At 36.1% G+C, this 24,115-nt stretch overlaps 1 protein-coding gene across 4 annotated transcripts in view; it reads right to left on the reverse strand.

The window, feature by feature from the left end:
* The window catches only part of LOC134529305 (max-binding protein MNT-like), a 233,690-nt gene that overhangs the window by 35,766 nt on the left and 173,809 nt on the right, over positions 1-24,115 (reverse strand). For 3 of the 4 annotated variants that reach the window (XM_063363213.1, XM_063363214.1, XM_063363215.1), the window contains 2 exons: positions 22,092-22,309; positions 15,796-15,913 (listed from right to left, as the gene is read on the reverse strand). In XM_063363213.1, the coding sequence (XP_063219283.1) occupies positions 15,796-15,913; positions 22,092-22,309 (336 nt within the window). Of the gene's footprint in view, positions 1-15,795; positions 15,979-22,091; positions 22,310-24,115 lie in introns of those variants that run through there. The other variant, XM_063363216.1, reaches the window with a different exon arrangement.

Raw genomic sequence — 24,115 nt, forward strand, 5'->3', positions numbered from 1 at the left:
TTTTAAATCCTCGCTGAAAATCATATATTTTCAATGCAAATTTTTTTAAGTTTAAAGTATAATTTTTACTATAACGTATAAATTCCACTACCAGCAAGGCATTGCTACTCCAAAATTTACTTAAACAGGTAAATAAATTTCCAACTAAATTATCAATGTTATAGAACAAACAAACAGAAATCAATCATACCACCGCAACGTAATTTGTAACCTCTAAAACCTCAAAACAAACAAACGTTTGCACGCACTACCATAAATTGATGTATTTAATATGCTACATGAACAACACAACACCATTCGATACATAGAAACACTGAATTTCGAGAGAAAAAATTATTAACTCAGAGGAAATGGTCACGCTAATGTATTGTTTGAAGTCCGTGCCAAGATTGTTATTGTTTTGAATTTATTTTCATGTTACGTTTTTTAGACACCTCATAGTATTTGTGCTACAAAAATGAGTGATCCTGGAGCTAAAAAGAAACTAAAGCAATTCACGCTTAAGGAAAAAGTGGAAATGCTCAGAGAACTGGATAAAGGGAAAAAGAAGGTCGCGGTTGCGAAGATATATGGCATTGCGGCAACAACCGTAAGCACGGTTGTTAATAATAGAGCAAAAATTGGAAACATGTATGAAGTATCTTTGTTTGGTTGTGACCACAAAAGGCTTTGTTCCGGAGATCAAGGTCTGGAAGATGCTTTGAACAAATGGTTGAAAGAAGTACGATCAAAAAATGTTCCAGTAACTGGCCCAATGTTACATGCTAAAGCAAAACAGTTTGCATTGCTTATGGATAGGGGTATGATTGTGGATCTAATAATTCAGACACTTTTCGTGTTTATTCACAGAATTCGAGGTTATTTTTCCGGAAAATCTGTGTTATTTTTCTCTGAAAGGGAGGTTATGTTGACTACCAAAATGGGTAACAGTAATACCAATTTCATATCTCAAGTGTCGTGAAAATTGTTTCAACACTTAACACACACCAAATACTAACTACTTAATATTAAAAAAAAGATGACATTAAAAAGGTATAATTGAAATTGAATGTCCAGTATTTGGAGAAGTATGAAGTCATTTCTCAATTCTTATTTAAATACTTACTGTACTCACTGAATTGTTAACTTCAAACCATTGGCAAACTGGGACCTTACTGCTTCAAAATTATTACAACACTTAATCAACACAGCAAACACTATTTAAAATGAAAGTTAACTTAAAATAAATGAATATCAATTAAAAACAACACCGTAAGTAGGCTACGCTCACTAAGTTATTCACAGCTCAAATCTTCAAAAGAAAATATGGCCATTGTTGCAAGTTTTGACTCTGTGAGTGTTGTTCTTCTATCTGTCAACACTGTATTGTACGAAGACAAGAGCCGTTCACAGTCAACATTGGCACAAGGGAACCAAATCACTTTGAAACACTTGGTCACCAAATATGGCCTCGTTAATTTCACAACTCTCCAAGCTGTGAGAATGTCTGGGCGATTACTTTCTGAAACCTGCTGGTTCAGTGCCGCTTGCAACTGACAGAAACCTGAAGTTATTTCTTCAGTATCCAGTGAAGTAAATCCAAAAATATTTCTAATATTTTCAACCAGGCTTGGGTTTACTGTTGCTAGAATGATATATTTTGGATCCAATACTTTAAGGTGTTCAAACATTTTTTTTGCTGGGATCCTGTGCCATTAAAGAAGTCAACTTTGCTTGGGCTTGTGAAAGTATTCTTTGAAGTGACAGTTTTGCTTCTGCTGCCTTAGTTGGGGCAAGAGACTCTAGTGCACTTTGGGTGTTATCAAAGTAAACACCATTTGAAACAGCTGTGTAGCATTCTTTGAGATGCTCCAGTTCACCATGTAGCAAATGTGAAGTTGGATATGATGAACCCTCCAACTTTAGCATCAAATCCACCAATTCCTTGGCATGCTCCTTTACGAAAATTGCTTGTACATGAACAGCTGCCAGATGGTGTTCGCTGATGGCACTGAAGTATTCTACACCAGCATTCTGAAGTGCTTTGATCTCGTCTTTTTGGCAAAGTCAGCAATATCATGCAAATAATCTGCAAGGTAAAACACAGATGTGAACCAAGCGTTCCACCTAGTAATTACAGGAATGGGGAACAAAGGTCGTTTCTCTCCGTACTTCTCTTCTAGGAAACTTGTGTACAGGTGTCGCCTCTTACTAGTATTCAAAAAAATGTTCTTTACCTTAACAACTGTAAGATTCCGCTCGGACAGTTCTTTGATCCACACCCCACCAACAAGATTGAGTTTGTGTGGCCAGCACTGCACATACTGTAAACGAGATTTCCAAAGCTTTGCTGCACTTGACCATGTACCTTGCAGAGTCTGTAAATAAGGATCTTACATTGTCATATTTGATGTCATACTTATGCAAGGAATCAACAATTGCTCTTGTGCATGTAGTTGCATTAGCTGCAGCTAAAAAATGTAAACCACCCACAACAATTTGTGGCTTATCAAAATCAACAAAAAAAAAACGAAATAAAACAACAAACACACATCTTCCCATACGATCTGTCGTTTCATCACAAAACACATCCACTCGTTTCTCTTTCAGGACTCTCTTTAGGTCTTCTACTCGCTGGTGTGCCAAGTCTTCCACACATTTTTTTTCTCAAAGTACGTGCATTCGGCAAATCACCAGCTCCTTCTATGTACTTATCGAGCCATTTCTTAATGTTGGGATTATCAAGTTTTTGTAAAGGTATATTTGCTTTAATGAAAGCCTCTGTGGTGTCCTTGATGAAGTAAAGTCTTGAAATCTGTCTTCTTTGCGATGTTACTGAAAGATGCCGATATCGAACACTGCCATTTTACACTTTGCTCAGCAACACTTTCTGTTGCCCGTTTCTTATGTTTTTCATTGCCAATATGCTTCGCACACAAGTCTTTGCGGTCCCATGTAACAGACACATTACAAAAACGACAGAAAATGGTTTTTTCATCGCTTGCATACAAATCGTGTTGTGAAAACTCTCCGGCCCGTTGTTTGGCAGTCACTACAGATTTCGGCATTTTTGTCAACAAAAGTAATTAACACATTTTTGTTAAAATTATTTATTACTTCGGATAAGTATGTAGGCCTACGCCACGTAAGTATTAGAGCACAACTACCACGCCACGCAAGTTCAATTCATACCGTTTATGAGTTTGTCATATTCAACCACGCGCGGGCACGGCCGTAAACAGCTTTGTTTTGTTGTGACTTCGTGTGAGTGTGCGTGAGCGTGACTGCGTGAGCTCAGCGAGTAATGACGTGTTGTGTAGCTACTGTGTATTTGTTTGATGTTTTGTGTACAAGTGTACCAAACTATACTCACGTCTTTGCTTACATCGTTCAAGTTAATCAAAACATTCAATTTCGCCTCTATACATGTTTACACAGTTTTTCTTACCATAAATACTAAAAACATCATCACATATTCGCGTGTGAGAGGAAGCATCGTACTCTAGTTGAATTATGGCGGCCGTGTTGTGTTTACTAATTCTGCACCAGGTTTGGCCTACGTTACGGACTTCGTCAAAAGTACAAATTTTTAGCATAGTTTAATCAAATAGTTACGGATATCGGGTTTATTTGTTTTCAAATGTTAAGATTTGCGTAAAAATAGTATCCTATAATGTGGATATTGGGTTTATTCATTTTAAAATGTTAAAATTCGCATAAAAATGATTTTATTACAAATTTGTGATTATTCGCTTTAAAATGTCAAAATTCGCGTAAAAAATATTGTTTAATCACAACAATATTTTTTACGCGAATTTTGACATTTTAAAGCGTAAACCCAAACAAAATTACCTTGGCAAATAATCACGTTAAATTTTTGGGCTTCATTATTTCTGAAAGCAAATTAATAATGGACCCCGATAAGATTTTGCCGATTTTGAGCTTTCCACGGCCTAAGAATTTGAAAGGCATACAGAGATTTCTGGGAATGTTAGGATATTTTTCACGTTTTACTTCGGATTATGCAGCTATTTGTGCTCCACTCATTGCCTTACGCAAAAAGAATGCTCGCTTTGTCTGGGGTGAGGCCCAGGAGGCGGCTTTCACTGCCCTGAAGAAATGCATGGCTAGCCCCCCCGTGCTTGTGTTGCCTGATTTCGACCGAAGATTTGCTTTGCAAGTTGATGCATCGTCCATTGCCTTGGGCGCTGTGTTGGGACACATGGAAAATGGCGTTTTAAGACCAATCGCTTTCGCCAGCCGCACCCTACTCGCATCAGAGCGCTGTCTTGGAACGTACGAGAAAGAAGCCTTGGCTTGTTTGTTTGGTCTGGAGAAATTCGAACAGTATTTAGATTGTCGTGAGTTCGACTTATTTACAGATAATCAGGCCTTAAGCTGGCTGTGCAATCACCCGCAGCAGCTAGGTAAACTCGGACGATGGGTCCTCAGGTTATCACGCTTCAACTTTAAAATTCACCATGTCCGTGGTAAGGAGAATGTTGTTGCGGATACATTATCTCGCATGTTTAACCCAGACGAATTTGAGGTTACCAGCCCTAATTCCGGGGATCAGATAGAATATGGCGTTTCCTGTAAATTGTTTCCTGAATCGTATTTAAATCTTAAGGATCAGCAACTTCAAGATGCTTTATGCATCCAAATTCGCAAAGACCTCAGAGCAAAAAAATGTGTGCCGTATGTAGAGGAGCAGGGCGTGGTATACTTTACCGGAAAAACAGGCCGAGCCCGGAAAGCGGTCGTTCCCTCTATATTGAGACCTATGGTGCTCGCATATTTCCACTCTTCGTTGATAGGTGGGCACTTAGGGATAGATAAGACTTTCCGTAGGATATCCGCCCATCTGGCGTGGCCAGAAATGCGTAATGATGTGCGAAGCTACGTACGTGCGTGTCATGATTGTCAGGTTTCTAAGCCGCCTCAAAACACCAAGGTAGGATTATATAGCGCAGATGCCCCTATAGCGCCGTGGCATGTTCTCCATATAGATATATTCGGGCCTCTTACCAGCTCAAAAAAGAGTAATGTGTGTTTGTTAGTTGTGTTGGACATTTTTACAAAATTTGTTATCCTCTTACCACTTAAGAATATGAAATCGTCATCCATAGTTAAAGCACTGCGAGAGCAGGTTTGGAAATTGTTTGGGCCACCTGCTATGCTTGTCAGCGACAATGCTCGGTATTTTCAGAGCACAGTATACAAAGATGTGTTTTGAGTGGGCCATCAAACCTATCTATAGTTCGCCTTATTTTCCACAAGGGAACCAGTCAGAAAGAGTCAACAAGGTCATCAAAGGTATTCTTACATCTTTTTATCGCACGGACCAAACCTTATGGGACTCCGATTTGGACTTTAACAATGTGGGGCTTAACTCTGCATATCATTCTGCCTCTGGGCACCCACCGTCCGTATCTTTTTTAGGTAGGGAACTCACTCATCAACTCTTGAATCAATGGGGTTTGCCTCCACTGACCTCCGGCCTGGACGAGACTGAGCTGGATAAAGTTTTAAGTGAGATTTCCAGTAATTTGCTTCTCGCCAGGAAGGCTGTATCAAAGAATTACAATAAAGACCGAAGTGCTCACAGGTATAAGATTGGAGATTTAGTGCTGTGTAAATTTTTACGTTACCATCTTTGGTGAATAAAGTTAACACCAAGCTTATCCCGCCCTATGCTGGACCTTATACAATCATTAAATTTTTGAGTGACAATACTGCCTTGTTGCGCAAGTCAGATAATAAATTTGCTTTCCGTAAGGCCCACGTTTCACAGCTAAATATTATGTGACTTAACATGCCTTGTTGTGTTTCAGGCTTTTGTTGCCTGTGATTCGCTTGTAGCATAATTTTTCTTACAGTGTTTTTTTTTTTTTTTTGTGCATTGTGTGGTTGTGTTTTGAGTTTGATATTGTTTCAGTGACGTCATTTGGGTCCTGAGGCGTCGCGTGCGGTGCCTTCGTCTGATGACAGCTTGATCCTGCCCGTTCGCCTCCTGCCCGTGAGAGCCTGCTACGTCAGCCCAGAGCCCGTTCGCATCCTGCCAGCCGGCCCACCACTCACTGACGCGTGTGGGAGACACTCACTCCCATCGTGTGCCTCCTGCCCGTGAGACACTGCTACGTCAGCCCGGAGCCTGTTCACCTCCTGCCGGCCCGCCCACCACTCATTGACGCCGTGGGTTCGCGGGTTTACACTCCCTGGGGCATCTTGCCCCCTGCAGCCGTTGGATGGTGAACAGTTCAGAAGATATTCGTGATTACACTTGAATTTTGGGGCTGTGCTGAGTTGTTTGATTGAAGATTGAAGATTCGGCTGAAGAGATGCTTTCTGTTTCGAAAATGATATTGAGCTTTGGTGTTATTGTCTTTGAACTTGTTCTTCGGGCTCCGGGTAGGGACGTTTTGGGCGAGGGAGTTGAAGTGGATGCCACTTCAAACCGCGCACCGCCGACAGCCTCCGTTCCTTTCCCCCTCCCACACTGCCGCCGCCTTCCCCTTCCTTCCTCCCCTTTGCCGATTACCATGACGTCACTGGGATTATAAATTGGTGGGCCCCCTGTGGCCTCGGGTCTGTTCCGGTCCGGAGGTGTCGCGACATGGTTTTGGTATGTATGCTCAAGCAGTCGTAACTTTAAATTAGTGTGAAGTGGCCATGCTCTTGTTGTTTAGGTAGCTTAAATTCTCCTGAGGTTAGGGTTTTATATTCTAAATCCTATTTCGGCCGCCACTTTTAGAAAATTTGGTTTTGGTTTCCTGTGTCTGCTTCGTTTGCTTTGATGTTAATTTTCTGTTTGATGTACCACTGCTGCGCGATACCCGAACCATGGCGCGACACCCCCAGAATTAACATTCACATTCTTATTGTTGCCTTAAGTATCGATTAGATTGACTGGCCCTGCTTGTACAAGAATGTACGTTTTATTCATTGTTGTTGGCCGTAAATAGTTGCTCTATTTTATCACTTGGCTATGGCCATTGATCAGACAGACCATGAGCACGAGCACCCTGAATCTCCTCGCGAGGAGCAGTTAGTTTGACCCACTTGATTCTGTGTCATAAATTGTGTTGTTTTTATGAGTTAGTTTGTTAAATGTTAAATTTTGGCTTGCTTTGTATAATAATGTAGGGGTCTCGTTAGTCGTTAACCTCTTGATATATATTTGTATACGTTGCCTATGGCTTGATTTGTCCTCACGAGCGGGATTATTATTATATATGAACTTCTATATTTATTGTAATACTATGCGAATATTTGTCATGATTATGTGTCGAATAGTAGTCTCGTATACGATAACTTGTACCTCTAAATGCATCATAAATGTGAAAGGTTAATGCAGTTTCATATTGATTATAAACAATAAATTGTATAATTATTTTTGTATATTGGTTGTGTTTTACGTTTCCATCCCTTGTTCACGAAATTTCACAACAGGTTTTACTTTCTGCCATGACCCATTTAGCTGGGTTTTATTCAAATTTATTAATTGTATAATTTTGTTTGTTGCCTCCTTAAGGCTGCAAAATTATAGCTTAATTTTTAAATTTTCAACTTTGTAATATTCTCACCAATAATCAACATGATTTCAGGTCTGGTATGTCTACTACCACTAATCTTCTTACCTTTCTTAATCCTGTATATAATATAGTTACTAATAGGGGTCAGGCCGATGCCTATTACTTTGACTTAGCTAAAGCCTTTGATACTGTAAACCATTCCTTACTTCTAATTAAATTATCCCATTTAGGTCTTTGTGAAAACTATATCAATTGGTTCTCAAGCTACCTATCCAACAGAAGTTTTTTTGTATCGATCAACAATCATAGATCTTCTCAGTATAATGCGTGTTCTGGTGTTCCCCAGGGAGGTACTCTTTCACCTCTTCTCTTCAATATATTTATTAACGACATTACACAAGTACTTTGCTACTCTACTGGCATTCTTTTTACGGATGACCTAAAAATCTATAAAATTATTTATTCCTTAGAGGATTGTGAATTATTACAAGAAGATATTATTAAAGTTAATAATTGGTGTCTAAGAAACCTGGTCAAACTCAACAAAGATAAAACCAAGGTCATATCTTTCACTAGGAAATACCATCCAATTAAATACTCATACAAATTAGCGAATTCTATTATCTATCAAGCCCACTACACAAAGGATCTCGGTATCATTCTTGATTCAAAATTATATTTCCATAAACATGTAGATTACATATATTCCTATGCACGAAGAACTCTAGCGCTTATAAAATTTATTACTTCTTATGCAACCAACTCAGATTCACTTATCTCTCTTTACATGGCACTTATAAGATCAAAATTAGAATATGGTTCTGTTATCTGGAATGGCATCAACTAACTTAACAGATACTGAAAAAATTGAAAGTCTTCAAAATAAAGTTATAGATTTAATTATTACAAGGAACCTCCCACGCCCCACTTGGACACCCCTGGTAGACCGTAGGGCCTATCATGATGCCCTTTTTGTTCATAATTGTTACATTCATAAATTCAGATGTCCTTATCTTCTTGACAATACTGCCTTAAGAATTCCTCAATTCAATTCCCGCTTACGCTCTACTCTGTGTACTCTTCATACTAATAATGATATTATTTATAGACTTATAACAAACTACAATAATCTATATTTGAATTCCAACAGTGTTTGATTATAAATTCTGATTTATTTCTATCATATATATATTATTTTTCCTTCAATTGTTCTCTTAACACTGAATGATATGATTTTACCTATATGTTTTATGTGTTATGTGTTATGGTTCTTTTACCTTTGTTAGTGTTTTGTCTGTTTTGTTATTATCACTGCTAGTGTGTGGTACTCTTGCTCTCGTTTACTGGCCATCTGTAGATGTTTTCCTCCTATGGTACTGACGGAGGTGGGAGTCCATACACTGGTAGTGATAACTGTGTTCCTGTTATTGCATGTAGTGCCCATCACTAAAGTCTACGACTGTTGGTGGGCATGTGACAAATTAGAAATAAATAAAAATAAAAATAAAATAATGTTTAAGTATTTTATTTCGAAAAGCCTTTTTACTTTAATTTTATTGGCTTTCACTTTGCTGGCTTGGGTATTATTTATGTAAATGTGCATTTCAGTATTTTATTGAATTTAAATGTTGTTTTTATAATAATATGTATGTGTTTTTATAGTGGTTTTAAGACAGTAAGTATTGTGTGTAGAGAGAAACAAAGACATGTGGCGAGACAGCGGCGCCGAAAGATGATAGTTTATCGCATCCTGTGTAAGAGAGAGACAGATGTTAGCCCAGACCATGGGAATATCTTACTGGGGAATCACAATATTCTGTGTTATGTTAAAAACAGACAATGTGTGAGAGAGAGGGACAGAGACCGGTGACAGAGTGAGGGGAAACCCTCAAAGAGGGGGTTTTACTTCATCATAACTGTAAGAATAAGTGTTGTAGCCAATAGTAAGGTAGTATTTAGGATATCTAAGTGATTTTTCTAGGGCTGGGCTGATGCCGATCACCAATCACAATAATTGGCCGATTTTAACACATCGGCATCGGTACCGGTCTGCAAATTATATACCGATCACCAAACGCCGATCATTACATACTAAATCATAATTAATAAATACTGAATTAAGCTTAAAAATGCAAAGTTGTACGTTTCAAATTTACTTACAAAATAACTAAATAAGGTAGGCCTACAATCACGTATCAACAAAAACACGAATTTACAGTACAGTAGAACCTCGATGATACGTTCCTGTTTAATAATCTTCCCGTCATACGCCGATTAATTTTGGTCCCGCCGAAAGTAATATATTTACAATGGTTTATTTTCCTGGAACATACACTAATAAAATATTTAATTTCCCGTTTCATACGGTTTTACGAAGTGGAAAAGTCCCAAAATTCACAAATGGTTTTTTTATTCCTCCTTATAAACTACGTTTAAATGCTTTTATTTTGAAAAACGTCCATTGTTTACCTTTGCAAACGTAAGAAAATAACTTTACTACACCATAGATATGGATAGCATCAGGAAGAGTGTGCACTTCGCTAGCAGCATCTATGGCTAGCACGGAAGCGAGACTAGTGGCGCAAACTAGCAATGATTATGAAAACGGTGCACGCTCTTCACCAAGGCATGGATCTCATATTTTGTGCATTCATTAATCTTTGAACTAATATACCTATTTGTTTTTGTTTCCTTACGATCAGATTGTATTGTTTCTAAAGTTAAAATTTTATTGAAAATTGTTCTGTTGCATAAAGTTGTTTGTAAAAACAAACAAACATTTCTGATATTTTTTTTCCAATAAATAGCCTATTTTTTTTCTTCTTTATTTCTAATTAAGGCTTGGTGACTTTTCCTCCCCCCCTCCCCTTTCCCGAGAAAGGACTTTATAACAATTTGTAGGCCACTGTTTCTCATTTCAGTTTTACTTGATTATGTACTGTATTTTACATTTCTGGTCGTTTTATTGTATGTATATATAATGATGAATTCATACCTTTCATTAATATAAAGCAAATAATTACATTACATACATGTACTTATGTTTAATCTGATATTGTGCTGGTATGCTAGATTGAAAAAAAAAAAAAAAAATTATTGTCGCCATTCCCTTTTCAAACACTATTTTTGTGCCCTCCGTTGAAATTCAACACCTGTGAAAAGTGTCGTATGGGTACTTTGGTTTGTGGGGTGGGAAGGTCTAGAAATAGTAGAAATAGGAAATACTTAGCTTATATTATATTATTGTTCATTTTTAAAAACCAATGAACAAATTGTCTTCTGTCAGAAGTGTTAAATAAATGGTAAGTTATCATAAGGTAACTTTTTCATTAAATTATTTTTTTTTAGATTTTTATTATTAACATCAAACAAGCTATATAATTCTTAATTTGTCTGATCAGTGATCGGCAATGATCGGCACCGGTCATTGGCGCAAATGATCGGTATCAGAATGATCGGCAAATTTAGTGATCGGCCCAGCCCTAGATTTTTCCTAAGTATTTTTGTGATGTGCTGAGTTTCGTCAGTCGTTGTTCAAGTACTGTGCAGACAGGACATGTGAGGGCGGCAGCTCACAAATGTAATACTATTATGAGCTGTTAAGGATGTACAATTTCACGCCTAGGTGCCGGGGCAATGCCGCAATTAAATATCAACCTTAATTTTTTTTGATCAATTTTCAAACACTTTACTTAGAAATCATAGGCCCCAGACATGTCACGTAGGCCCGGGTGGTCCACTGGCTCACCGGGATTTATTTTCCAGTGCAAGGAACAATTTTCGTCTTAGCTCGGCATGATTGTGACGTGTTAAAATTTACCGCAATTTTTTACTCTGGTATTAAGACTATGCATACTGATGTTGGAAACAAGTTGAAAGTGTTTTGTTTATTTATTTATCTATACCGGAACATTAGCTGTCATGCTACATATTTGGCGGCAGCAACGGAATGCTGAAGAAGTTAATTTCAAAAAATAAGTTATGCTTATATATGTACTTCGGAGGCATAAGACACTATGTCATATAAACCATATTTTTTCATGATAGCAGTTTAAAGAATTTTAAATAGTACCTCACTTAATTACTCAACTATTATTACCTAAAATATGCCACTAGAAACAATGTCAGACAGTGGCCTCCGAGGTATATACATTCATTGAAATAAAGATTTTTTGCTGGTCAGCAATCTTCACATGAAATATGAGGGATAAAAGAGGGAAAACATGCACTAAACGATAAATTTCCAAGTACAATCGTATATTTAATGATTATAACAAAAATTTCCATTGCCCAATGGCCATTCAAGAAGTATTGTACTTGTATAGCTTGCCTGCTGAATAAGAAAGCTTTTATGTTTAGTTGTAATAACCCAGTACTGCCCTCCCCACTTGTTAAATGAATTAATTGATGAGTTTTTATGGTGTCTCATCATATTGAGTACTATAGTTAGGTGGTCTTATATAATTTAAATGACATAATTTTATTTCTTTTAAGAAGTATTCCTGTGTTTGCCGTACATTTTGTAATTGTAATTTACATTATTTCATGTTTTCTAAGTGATTCTGAAAATGTGCTTACTTTATAGTAAATAAGCCCATAGGCTCTATTTTTACCAGTTTGTGTATTTACATTTTTATGTGCCTTCACGTATTTACATATTGCTGTTATTTTTGCTTTATTCGTAAATGAGCACGTTAATGTAATTTTCCTTTGTAATTTGTTCCCACCACAATTCTTTGAATGCGAGCAGGTGCCATAGTTTGCCCAGTGCTTGATAATAGAGAGAAAGAGACGGAGAGTTTGGTAGCCATGAGAAAGGACTCTGGAGTGCTGTTGCCATGCACCAGTATTGGCTGGTATTTTTGTGATTGGTTAAAAATGATGTCACCAGAATCTATAATTTTTTCTTGTTGAAATTTTTGCCTGAAAATCCTCGGTGCGAGGGACAGGAAATTTGTGTACTGCTATGTTTTTGTGAGGGATGTGCTGTGATTGGCTGGAGAGGTCACGCACCTGCCACTTCCTTCAGGTGGTACGCAGATGCATGTAGCCACAGCAGTCATTGTCTGAACGAGGTACCAGTAGGTCGAGTGTCTGGCGGTGGTTCACAAATAATATATTTATGTGAGTTTGAGAATTTTGCAGCTGCCTTCCAGGCGCTAGCCTGTATAATCAATCTTTTTTTTCATCGTTTCGAGCTTTCATCTAGAATTTTCTGACCAGTCACAGGTATTTAGCCCACAACTAGGATCAAGGGAACTTTGTCTTTTTTCAGAGGACGTAATCATTCAGTCTGTATCGTGAAATCGTGTGAAACCACGGGACTTGATTGCAAACTATCTTTTAACAGTCATTATTCAATACCTGTGAACAGTCGACGTGTTTGTTTTTAGAGTCTGTGAAGAGGCTATGTGGGAAAATTTGTATACTCCACATGTACTGGCTTTCATGCTCAGAAGTTGGTCGCCATGTAGGCTGTAAATTTTCTTCAAGCATTAATAAAACTATGTTAATAACAGTTTGTGTCTTAGAGACATTATTTCCGAAAACAATTGACAGTAACAGCGTTTAATTCTGGAACTTAAATCATTTTCAGTGCCCAATTCATTTCTGCAAATGTTAACGAAACATGCATGTCCGCTCCTAGGCCATCCATTTGGTGGTCTGGGGTGCGACAAAGTTTACAAGTGGCATATGTAACATGTTTTTATATATTGTATTTTTCTTATGAATTTTGTAATAAGTACTGAGCATTATATTGTTCTAAATATACTAAACATACTGTTCCATTTAATTGTTACATAGCTTTAGGTGTTCTATTCAGTCCAGTTTTTCTGTAAACAGTATTGTTAGTGAGAAATTATTATGGATACCAGTGTTAATCTCTTCTGTGTAGTTACTATTTACCAAACGTATGTGCAGTACTGTAAAATTTTCTGTTTGAGAACTTTCAATGAAAACATGAAAATGTTGAAAATAGACATTTCAATAGGTATTTAAGTTCAACACAATAGCTACTATTTTTTCAATCACTTAGTCACCAAATTTTTTTAAAAACATTAAAAATATCATTTATTGATTATCAGTAGAGGCACTGGAAAATAGTGTTTATAATAGCTGTCCGTAGCATTTATATTTTGCCATATAGCATTTATATAGCTTTAATTTTATTAGACTAGAAAATTCTTACGTGATTCAATTATTCATTATTCGATATTTTCAAAACAGTTTTGAAAATTTTCTATATACACAATTCACGATAGTATAGCTGTCCATATAATATAAAATTGCCCCTTAATAACATGTAACATAAAAGTTTAAATATCACATTTGTAAAGTACCTACATCAACACTGAGAATAAAAATTTGCAACTGAGATGTTAACATATCAATGCAAAAAACAGTCAATGTTGTTCAAGTAACAAACATAAGTGTCAAAAATCACTTTCACAAAGCCGAATATCAAAAATAATTTTCACAGAGTTCTTAAATAAAATGTAACTTTACCAAAAACATATGCCACTAACAAAAATTAAAAGACAGTCTTTTCAGTCATGCTGGTTCTTCGATCTGTGACAATTAAATTATAGTATTTGCTGAAAAACCGTTCAGCATCAACACTGGTTAATAACATTAATTTTATTGTGAATAGCAGCGCAATATTTTAGTTTCACAGATTACCGTTTGTTTTTCGGGTTAGGAAATTAGGAAAACACTAGGTACGTTCAACAATGAGCGACAAAAGCATAGAGCTACATTGCTGCCACATTTTTTTTCCCGTTAAAGTGCTAACAAATTTGACTGAAGTAAGAGTTTCGTAATTTTTTTTTGTAGTTTCCAAATATAAGCTTTGTGTGTTGTAAACTTAAATTAATGCATTTTTATATTTTAGTTGTTGTCATTTAACAGTATAATTAATTTGATTGCTTGTGTTAATATCACGCACGCACACGTTGGCAACCATGGCCACTTCAATGTTTTCACTTTCTTTCCCGTGAAAATATTCATGCACGTAAATAAACGTCTCTCTTTAATTGTTTACATTTGTTTGGGTCCTACATTACGTTTGCCGTTAACAAAGTTTCCGCGCGAGCCTATGCGTATTTAAATTGTGTTTCGTGTTATTTACAAGATTCATAGATCAATTTGATTGTTTACATGGCTCGCCATCGTCACCGTTTATTAGATAATCTTCAAACACGGTAAGAAGATGCATAAAATAAAGAATCTTCTTCATTGTATGAGGTTAGGCCGTTAATAACAAGACATGGTTTATTTAAAAATATTAGGTAAACCTAAAATATACTAGAAATTTTAATATTACTTGAAATTTTAATAATTACTTCTAAAAACGGGATTGTAGTGTTTATTCGTCGGTAAACCATTTTGTCGCTTTTATTCGCGCCTATATTGTTTTTACGATTTTCCAGTGCCTCTAATTATCAGGCATCAGATTGGGTAAATATAAATTATCGGAATCAGATATTTTCAGTATCAGGGCATCCATAATAATTGTAAATAGCAATTGGTAGAATCCCAATTTTCTTGAATATAATTATTGAATTTGAATCCCATAAAGTATCTTGAATCTACACCTCAAATTTGAATCTATGTGTCAAAGGTCAAAATTAAAATAATGTACTGAAAAATATAAAACTATGGTGTTGAAATATTCAACCCTTTAAATGTTTGTTTCCCTATGTTTCCAGAATCCATACATATTGTTATATTATTCATATAATTACGTTATCAAATGTTTAATATCTTGAGGAATGGTAATAGGATGGATATGAAGAAAAAATTTGACTTTGTAAAGCATAAACTAGTCAGTGTTCAATTTTTGAATTCACTACATTTTCTCCAATATTTATCATAGAATATTTTTCTGCAAATCTTAAATCTTTAAAAAATTACAGATATGAGGGTTTGAGGATTTTTCTGAGTCTATTCCTAATATTTACATGTTCAAGATGAAAATGTCTTTTTTCTCAACATCTTCAGAACATTGTAGCTGGTGGCAAATACCAACATTTCTTTAATAGCTTATGTAGGGGTTAATAATGTACTCCTTTTTAATTACAGAGATGCTATTGTTTAAATTTCTGAATTTCCCTTCCTCAAAATATTTTCCCGTGAATCTTTTACCTCTATTGTTGTGAGGATTTTATGATATTTGAGGCTTTCATTGACTTATCCACAACTGCAACAAATTGATTCTGGCAAAGAGAGCTGTATTATTTGCTGCTGATGATGATGATGATTATAAAAGCTCATGCATTACCCTGCTTCCCTTGCTGCTTGAGCCTGCAACTGATGACGTCACTGCTAGCCTCTCCATCGTCCGGGAGCAGTAGGGGTTGTGGTACAGGCAACATCTTTCCCCTCTGATCAGCAGATACCTGGAGAGGCAGACGATGTCTGTTGAGACAATTTATACTTGCCACGGCGATCTGGAAGCTTCTGTCTGACACATGAGAATACACAGCTTCATCTTTGGAACCAATGGTAATCATGTAGGCTAAGACAAGCCCACAAGAAAATGTTGTGAGTCCAGGATTCCACTGATTCCACTGATTAAAAGAAGTCATATACATGACTAATAAAATGAGTATTTGGGTTAGTGAACCAGTCAAGATGCTGTGAATAAAGGCCACTTCTAAAGTAGATTAATTTATGAAAAGCACTCATGACAAAAATATATTGCAGCGTGAAAAAAATGGTGACGCAGATCAAAACAGGTAATTAGACTTCCTGTGATGGAATGTTACAACATTGACTTAAGCTGAAAAAGGGTGATAAAATTCTTATAATGCCAAGATGTGGCATAAAAGTTTAACAAGACTGAATTCTGTGAATTTTTTGTCTTTGTATTTTTATCTTTGATTTTCAGAATTTTTCCATGGCAAAGAGTGCAAAATTTCAATGGTGTATGTCCAAAAAACTACATTAGGTCATTTATTTTGCCTTTTAAATCTGAGGTTCACCCTACCAGCCTTAGCTGCTGGCACCTATATCCCGCAAATTTTTTAGCCAGCAGTTACCTCTCATGTTTAGTTTCCTAATTTAGTAAAGCTTTTATTTTTTTTTGCTATCGCCATGCTCTGACTGCCCTGTTACTTGCTGCAGCACTCATTTTAAGTAAACACCACATTTCCCCATGTCTGCCCCACACCTGCCAGATATCACCCCAACTTCCAAATTCTGTTTCTGTTTTACAGCCTGTGTGATTTTAAAAACTTTCTCTCCCCTTTGTTCCTGCAGCACCCTAAACAGTATGGGGGTATTCATATTAGTGTCATGAGCATTAGCTTCATAAAAAAATCCTTAAATTTGTTCTTATTTAATATTTATCTGCCATAGACGTTGCTTCAGATTGTCTAAAGTAATTGCAAACAAGAAGATCTTGAAGAAGACTGTCTTAAGATAGACCTATACGTTGAGGGTATTCTCAGAGCTCATGTCGCTCCTCGAGAAAACCACAGCGGAAGCAATATTCATAGTTTTCATAGTCATTGAGACCATGCTTAAGATCACGAATAAGACCATCTTTGTCTAGACTGCTGTAGACATATCGCAAAGCAATTACTTCTTTAGATCACAGTGCAGAAAATAGCTGATTCTCATGATCATCGTATTTTTAAACTTATATAAAACCCTTAAGAAGTGCTGAAGCAATCTGATGCGTGTTTTACATGAGTTTAGTATTTGTTTGTGACCAATGGTTACACTTGCAAGTGCTAAACAGTCCTGTTTGTTTACATAGCGATTACAGAATGAGTACAATGGATGTGGAAGACTATGTGTTTGAAGGTTGATGACGTAGTGGTAATATTTTTAAGGTGGTTCAATTCTAGACACTGGGAATACTTTATTTTTTATAATAACATTATTGACTAATACAAATTATGCTTTAAGCAAAAGTGTATTAATAATTTTTATTTGTTTATCTAAATGCTATAATAAATTTTAAATACATAGCTCATTCATTGTTTTATTATTCCATACTAAGTAGGCTTTGTAACACACTATATACACCCTTTATGTTATACTTATTATATAAGAATTAATTATATTACAAGTACCTTAAAAAATTTTTTTAACTTATATTACCTATATATTAGGAAATAAATTTACATATATATTTTATGAATAAATGAAACTTCATACCCTTTATGTCATACTTATTATATAAGAATTAATTATATTACAAGTATCTTAAACAAAAATTTTAACTTATATTACCTATATTAGGAAATTAATTTCCATATATTATTGATGAATAAATGAAACTTCATAGGTACTACACACCTTTTTAATGTAAATAAAAATACAAGATGGCTTTATTTCACATAGGATTTAAGTTTATTATGAGCAATTATACTTTCTTAAACAATGCTTGTTTCTTTGTCTGACTTGATAAAATATTTACTAGCCAAAATTTCTCAAAGTAGTCTTATAAGATAATAATCAATTAACATATTCAAAAAATTTGAATTGTAGCATTTTTAACTCTTATGATGAAATTAGCTCAATTCTTATTACTGTGAATTAGCTTGTGTGAATTAGCTTGATGAACTATCTTATTAATGTAATATTTAATATTATGAATACATAATAAATAAACTACATTAATGCAAACCAAAATTTCCTTGTATCATTTTAATTTTAAATTTAAAAAGTTTTAAATTCAATTCTCATTAAGTTTAAAATGCCGCTATTTTTTTTATGTTCAATAATTGTAAATAATGTAGCATAGCTAATTTAATAAACAGTTTAACCTATTTTATTTTATTTTTTTGAAAAAAAAAAAACAATATTAGTAAATCTTAGAATGTTCAACTTAACAGGCAAGACGAAAGACTGTCAAGTTCTTACTTTCATTCAACTGAAATGACACAAGTTGAGGTGTACTGGACGATGTGCAGCATCTTTGTGGTCACTAAAATGCCTGTTTTTTCCAGGCATGATTCAAGGTTTAAACATACAAAAAAAAAATTCCCTAAACTCCACGAACCAAATATATGGTGACAGACCTTCCACTTCCCAGAAGTAAAAAAATCAGGAGATTTTTTTAAGGATCATCTAACACCCCCCCCCCCCCCCGTGCAATTTCTCCCAAAAATAAAAAGAAACTGTTAACTTTCACCTCGAGAAACTAAAATATTTATGTCACTCTTCAATACAATGAAAATTTTAAAACCATCACTATACACAAAAAAATAATTAAAGTTTTGAGTTATAGACTTACCAATTGTCTCTTCAAATTGCTGTTCTACACACATATTGGAACCATTTAATTTATGACGTAACTTAACAAATGGTAAAACAAAATAATTGAGGTATGTAATTCACTGTTTGTTCAGTTTTTAAGCTCATTATCCTACAATATAGCCTAACTTTAGCATGAAAATTTAAAAGTTTGTAACACGAGCATATATTAAAAAGTAAGTTACTGTCTAAACTCAAAATAATCACAATGTATCCATATGACTTTACTTTTACTTCTCCAGTAGAGCTTCTTTCATTTTTGTTGTTGCAGATTTGGCCCTCTTCAATGTTTGTGAATTAAAACTGTGTTCAAAACAAGATCCATGTTGTGATGATTTAATGGTCAGTAGTTTCCCTAAAGTTTCATCACTAAGGGATGATCGAAACTGAGTTTTGGTTTTTGTGACCATACTGAACACACTCTCGCATTCTGTGTTGCTATGGGGAATTATCAGTATACCCAACATTACTTTAGCAAGTTTGTCATATTTACGAAAGCCATCTGCAGACACAATTTCACCAACCAAATACCATTTGGTATCAATCCTTTCCTCCTGCTCAATTTCTGGGGTTAGTTATTGTAACTGAAATCTACAAAACTGTGACTGCAATATGTCCATTTCTCTAGGCAAATCATCTGCACTAACACCCAACATTTTTGGAAATTGTTCCACAAAAAATTGAACACTTGAGAAAGATGCTGTGCTGATTGAGGAGATGTTTGCTACCTCGGCATGCATCAAAACATCACTTTTCAAAGGGAACTTTTGTATCATTTAGTCACATGTTGCAGAATAAATTTTTCTAGCAGAAGTGAAGAATACCTCCTTATCCTCATGCTTTAGAGAATCTACTACAGTGGTAGTAGCACTACCAATGACTATGTCCGAGTTCTGTTTCTGATTTCCTTCACTGTGATAGTCAATTCCAGCAATGAAGGTGATGAAAGGACAACTGATGGCTTGACAAATTTGGACATTAAATTTTGCAGCATGTCAAGTAAAATAGACCTCAATAAATGGATATGAGGTGTACTTGATTGGAGAACTATGTTTGGAGTTTCAAATACTGACAAAGTACTTGACACAAATAAGCAAAATGCCTGGTTTACATCAGATGACAAAATCATAAACTATCTTTCTTCACGTGATAGACTATTTGCAATGTTTTGACTTCTTCTGATTACTTCAGTGTACACTTTGTGATTCAGAACTTCTATTTTTCAGAACAGGATTAACCAATTCACTTTGACCACATTTTTTGCTTGAAACAGACCTGGAATCAGAACTTTGACCGTGGTCTTTGCTAGAAGCAGACCTGGAACCCCCATCCTTGCAAGTGAGAAAATAATTTTTGGGCTGTTTGTGAGCTTCAGTTTCGGAATTGTGAACGTATCTAAAGTACTTCCAGAAGACTTCTTAGAATTTACTTCAGTCATGAACAGACTTGTGAGTGGTTGCCACTGCTGCAATAATCTTGCCAGACACCTCCCTAATGAAAGCCAGCGCGTGCAAACGTGTTTGAGAACTTTTCTAGTTTCTGTGTTATGCAACTGCTGAAATTCATGTAACTTTTCCTTTCGCTTCACACTTTTTCAAGATAGTAATATATATCAACTAAGTACTCGTCAATGTTAAATGGAGCTCCTTTCTCTGCTGACAAATTTATTAAATTTAATGGACACCCTATCACTACCAAATTATCTTTTTCTGTTGTTAGAACAGCTGCCAATCCACTCTTCTGCCCTATCATAATCGGCGCATTGTCCGTACTCAAAGCTACACAATTTGACAATGGAATTTCACATGATTTCATTTCAGATAGCACAAGATTGCCAATATTGTGTCCAGTAGAGTCACCTACTACAGAAGGTGCACCCAGCAAGCAACTTTCTACTTTGTGTGTTTCATTATTATAGAACGTCACTACAACAGGATACAACTTTGAGTCGCTTTGATTACTACCATCTGCAGCAATAGAAAATGTAGTATTTTTCAAAGCCACAACACGTTTTTCCTTTTCCAAGTCACCCAGTACATTAACAATTGACACCGTTTTTGTCCTGGCACAGCCATACTGCTTCGCTATACTGCTGTCCGGGAACATTTTCCTGAATAAAGGTCCCGCATGATCGGCACAATTAAAAGGTAGGTTATGTTCTGTAATAAATGTAGTGAATAGACATTTGGCAAGAGTCACACTTTCACTACCAATATATCTTTAACAAAAAAAGTCTAACTTACGGTTTGCTTGCACACATTCACTGTTATCTAAGTGTTTTTTTAGTAGGCACGTGCTTAGACATCGCACTTCCCGCAATGAGAGACAGTGAAATCACACCTGCACACGATTCAAAACTCATACGTAGCTCCTAACCTCGACTCGATTATCAGTGGAAATTCCAATGAATAATCATTCTTGAATGTTGCGTGGTATTTCTTCAACATTATAACTTTATATTCTTTCGACCACAAATAAATAATGTGTTATGAATGGTAACCATTTTACTACACGCACAGAAAGCAGGTGAGAACTACCAAAGTTGTAGACTAAAAATGTTTCCCAAACCCCGAATTGTCGTTTGAGAATATTACGGTACAGTAACAACAAACACAATTTTATTTTTGTTCAAAGTACAATAATATAGTACATAATACTAGTGTTAATCGATATTTATGGCACGGTCACGCAGTGCTGACATCGACAGCCGAGCAACGAACTACTATCGATAGTATAATTGTTCGATCACGAGTCAACCGACGTCAAAATCGGGAGAATGACGCATCAAATCATGAAGGCGGGAGATAACATAAAAAATCGGGAGTCTCCCGCCTAAATTGGGAGAGGTGGAAGGTCTGTGGTGATATTTACTCACAAAATACACCCTACTAAAAACAGATGATAGCCTCAGATTCTGTGGTTTCGATACTCTGTGTGAAAAGTAGCACGATTTTTAATGAACGAGTCCAGTCGGCAAGGTTTGTGAATTCTCGTGTATTTTCGGTTGTCTGAAGTACGTGCTTCGTCAAGCAGGAAGTATGTCAAAGAAGCTCACGCTTAAGCACACAGTCTTCATGAAGCTTGTCTTGTACCCAGACTATAAAACATGAAGATGGAAATCGCCGTCTTGAGAAACAAGACCGTCTTCGCCAAGATGGTCACAAGACAGTGCTCACGACAACTATGAATACCAGCCTACATCTCCATTTGGTTGTATAACAACTTATGTAAGAACTAATTATATAATGTGCCAAAAAAATCATAACCCTTTTGTAAACTTGTAAGACAAAAACTACTTTTGGTACTCACATGTGCAGGGACTGGAATTGAGAAATGAGATGCTGCTTTGTTACTCTCTGTATTTAACTCAGCAAATGATGCTCCCATGGGTGAACAAGGAGTTGCAAAGCTTGACAAAGACGATGTGTTGCTGTTCAGCTTACTTGTATCATCACTGTCACTTATAACATCAATATCATCATCCTCATCTTCGTCATTCTGAATGGTTATCCAATCAAGCCCTTCCTCTAAAAAATAGGAAAAAAAAAAAACTACAAATTGTAAACATATAAAAGTTCACAATCACTTATCTAAAATTCTGAAAACCAGTACCTAAGTTACAAAAATAAACTTTTGATGTATGGTTTGTTGTAAAGCTTTTTTAGTAGCTTTTTGTTTATGATAGTCTCCCCAAACACCAATAACCTAGTTTAACATAGCCAAGAGCATACGCAGAATTTCATTTGGGAAGCGATGGATGGTGGGGGGGGGGGGGGGGGTTAAGGGGTAGGAGGGGGGAGGGAGGAAAGGAGGGTGGGAGGGAGGGAGGTAGGGAGGGGGGGGAGGGAGGGAGGGAGGGAGGGAGGTAGGGAGGGGGGGAGGGAGGGAGGGAGGAAATAGAACTTTCTCTGCTGTTTGCTTTCAAATTCTTTCCAATTATTGGTGGGAATGATAGATATTTTTAGGATTTCAGGGAATGGGGATAGTTATATCCCCCCCATCTCTCTCTCCCTGCTTACACCCCTAAATATAACTTCACATTATAATTAGCACAGCGTTGAGTAAATTCTTCGAAACTATTAATTAATTAATTTAAAATTACAATTTTACAATGCCATGAAACACCTACTACATAGGTGTATACACATGCAAAAAAAAAAGTATTCAAAATTAAAAAAATATATACACACCATAATTATCAAATGATTTTATTTCTACATTAAAAATGAAACACAAACTCCATAAAACTTATTGGTATTCAAATTAATAAAGTTGCAATAGGTATGTAGCAGGGAACCATCAAACCTTTCCAACATTTGCCTGAAGTGACCTTAAAAACCATGAAGAACATAAATCAGGATGAATGGACTGAAATTCAAACTCATGTCCTTACCATTGTGCCACCTCAATCAACAATTGCAACTTAGAAAGGTTGTGACTTGAGATAGCTGCGTAACTACATTGTTGCTTATACGAGGGTTATTTTTTTTTCAACCTCCGATCGGCTGTAATAAAAAAACGGGAATGAATTGGGAAATTATTTTAATGTCAAAAGAAACATACATCTTTACTCAATTTTTCCACATAATCACCATGCAGATTGAGGCATTTGTCGTACCGATGCACCAGCTTTCCAATACCCTCTGCATAATATGATGCCTCCTGCCAATTCAGCCACGTTTTAACAGTGCCCTGCAGTGTGATTACAGTTTCATTTCTCCATGGCATGCCCATTAATCGATACCCTAATCGCTCGTACATGAATCGACACGTCTCGTAGTGTTTACCCCCTTCCACCAACCATGTGGAGCAGCCAACTCACACCTCAGTTGTGTTTGATCACCCTCCTTACAGTCCGGATTTGGCACCGAGTGACTATCACCTTTTCCCCACGTTGAAAAAGTAGCTTGGAGGACGACGCTTCAACACCAATGATGAACTGCAGAGCAATGTTAAAACGTGGCTGAATAGGCAGGAGGCATCATTTTATGCAGAGGGTATTGGAAAGCTGGTGCATCGGTACGACAAATGCCTCAATCTGCACGGTGATTATGTGGAAAAATAGAGTAAAATTGTACGTTTCTTTTGACATTAAAATAATTTCCCAATTCATTCCCGTTTTTTTATTACAGCCGATCGGAGGTGGAAAAAAAAATAACCCTCGTACAATTACACCTAAGGATTGGGATTTGCTATTTGGATTTCACCAGAGGTAAGTTATAGTTTTGTTTTTTAAAGCATTCCAACTTACTTAAAAATGTTAAATTTATGGACAGATTTATTACTCGCATTACCTAATGTTTATTATTGTGGAATATTTCCGTATTGGCAAC

The sequence above is a fragment of the Bacillus rossius genome, chromosome 2 (assembly GCF_032445375.1).
Source record: "Bacillus rossius redtenbacheri isolate Brsri chromosome 2, Brsri_v3, whole genome shotgun sequence".
Lineage (NCBI taxonomy): Eukaryota > Metazoa > Arthropoda > Insecta > Phasmatodea > Bacillidae > Bacillus > Bacillus rossius.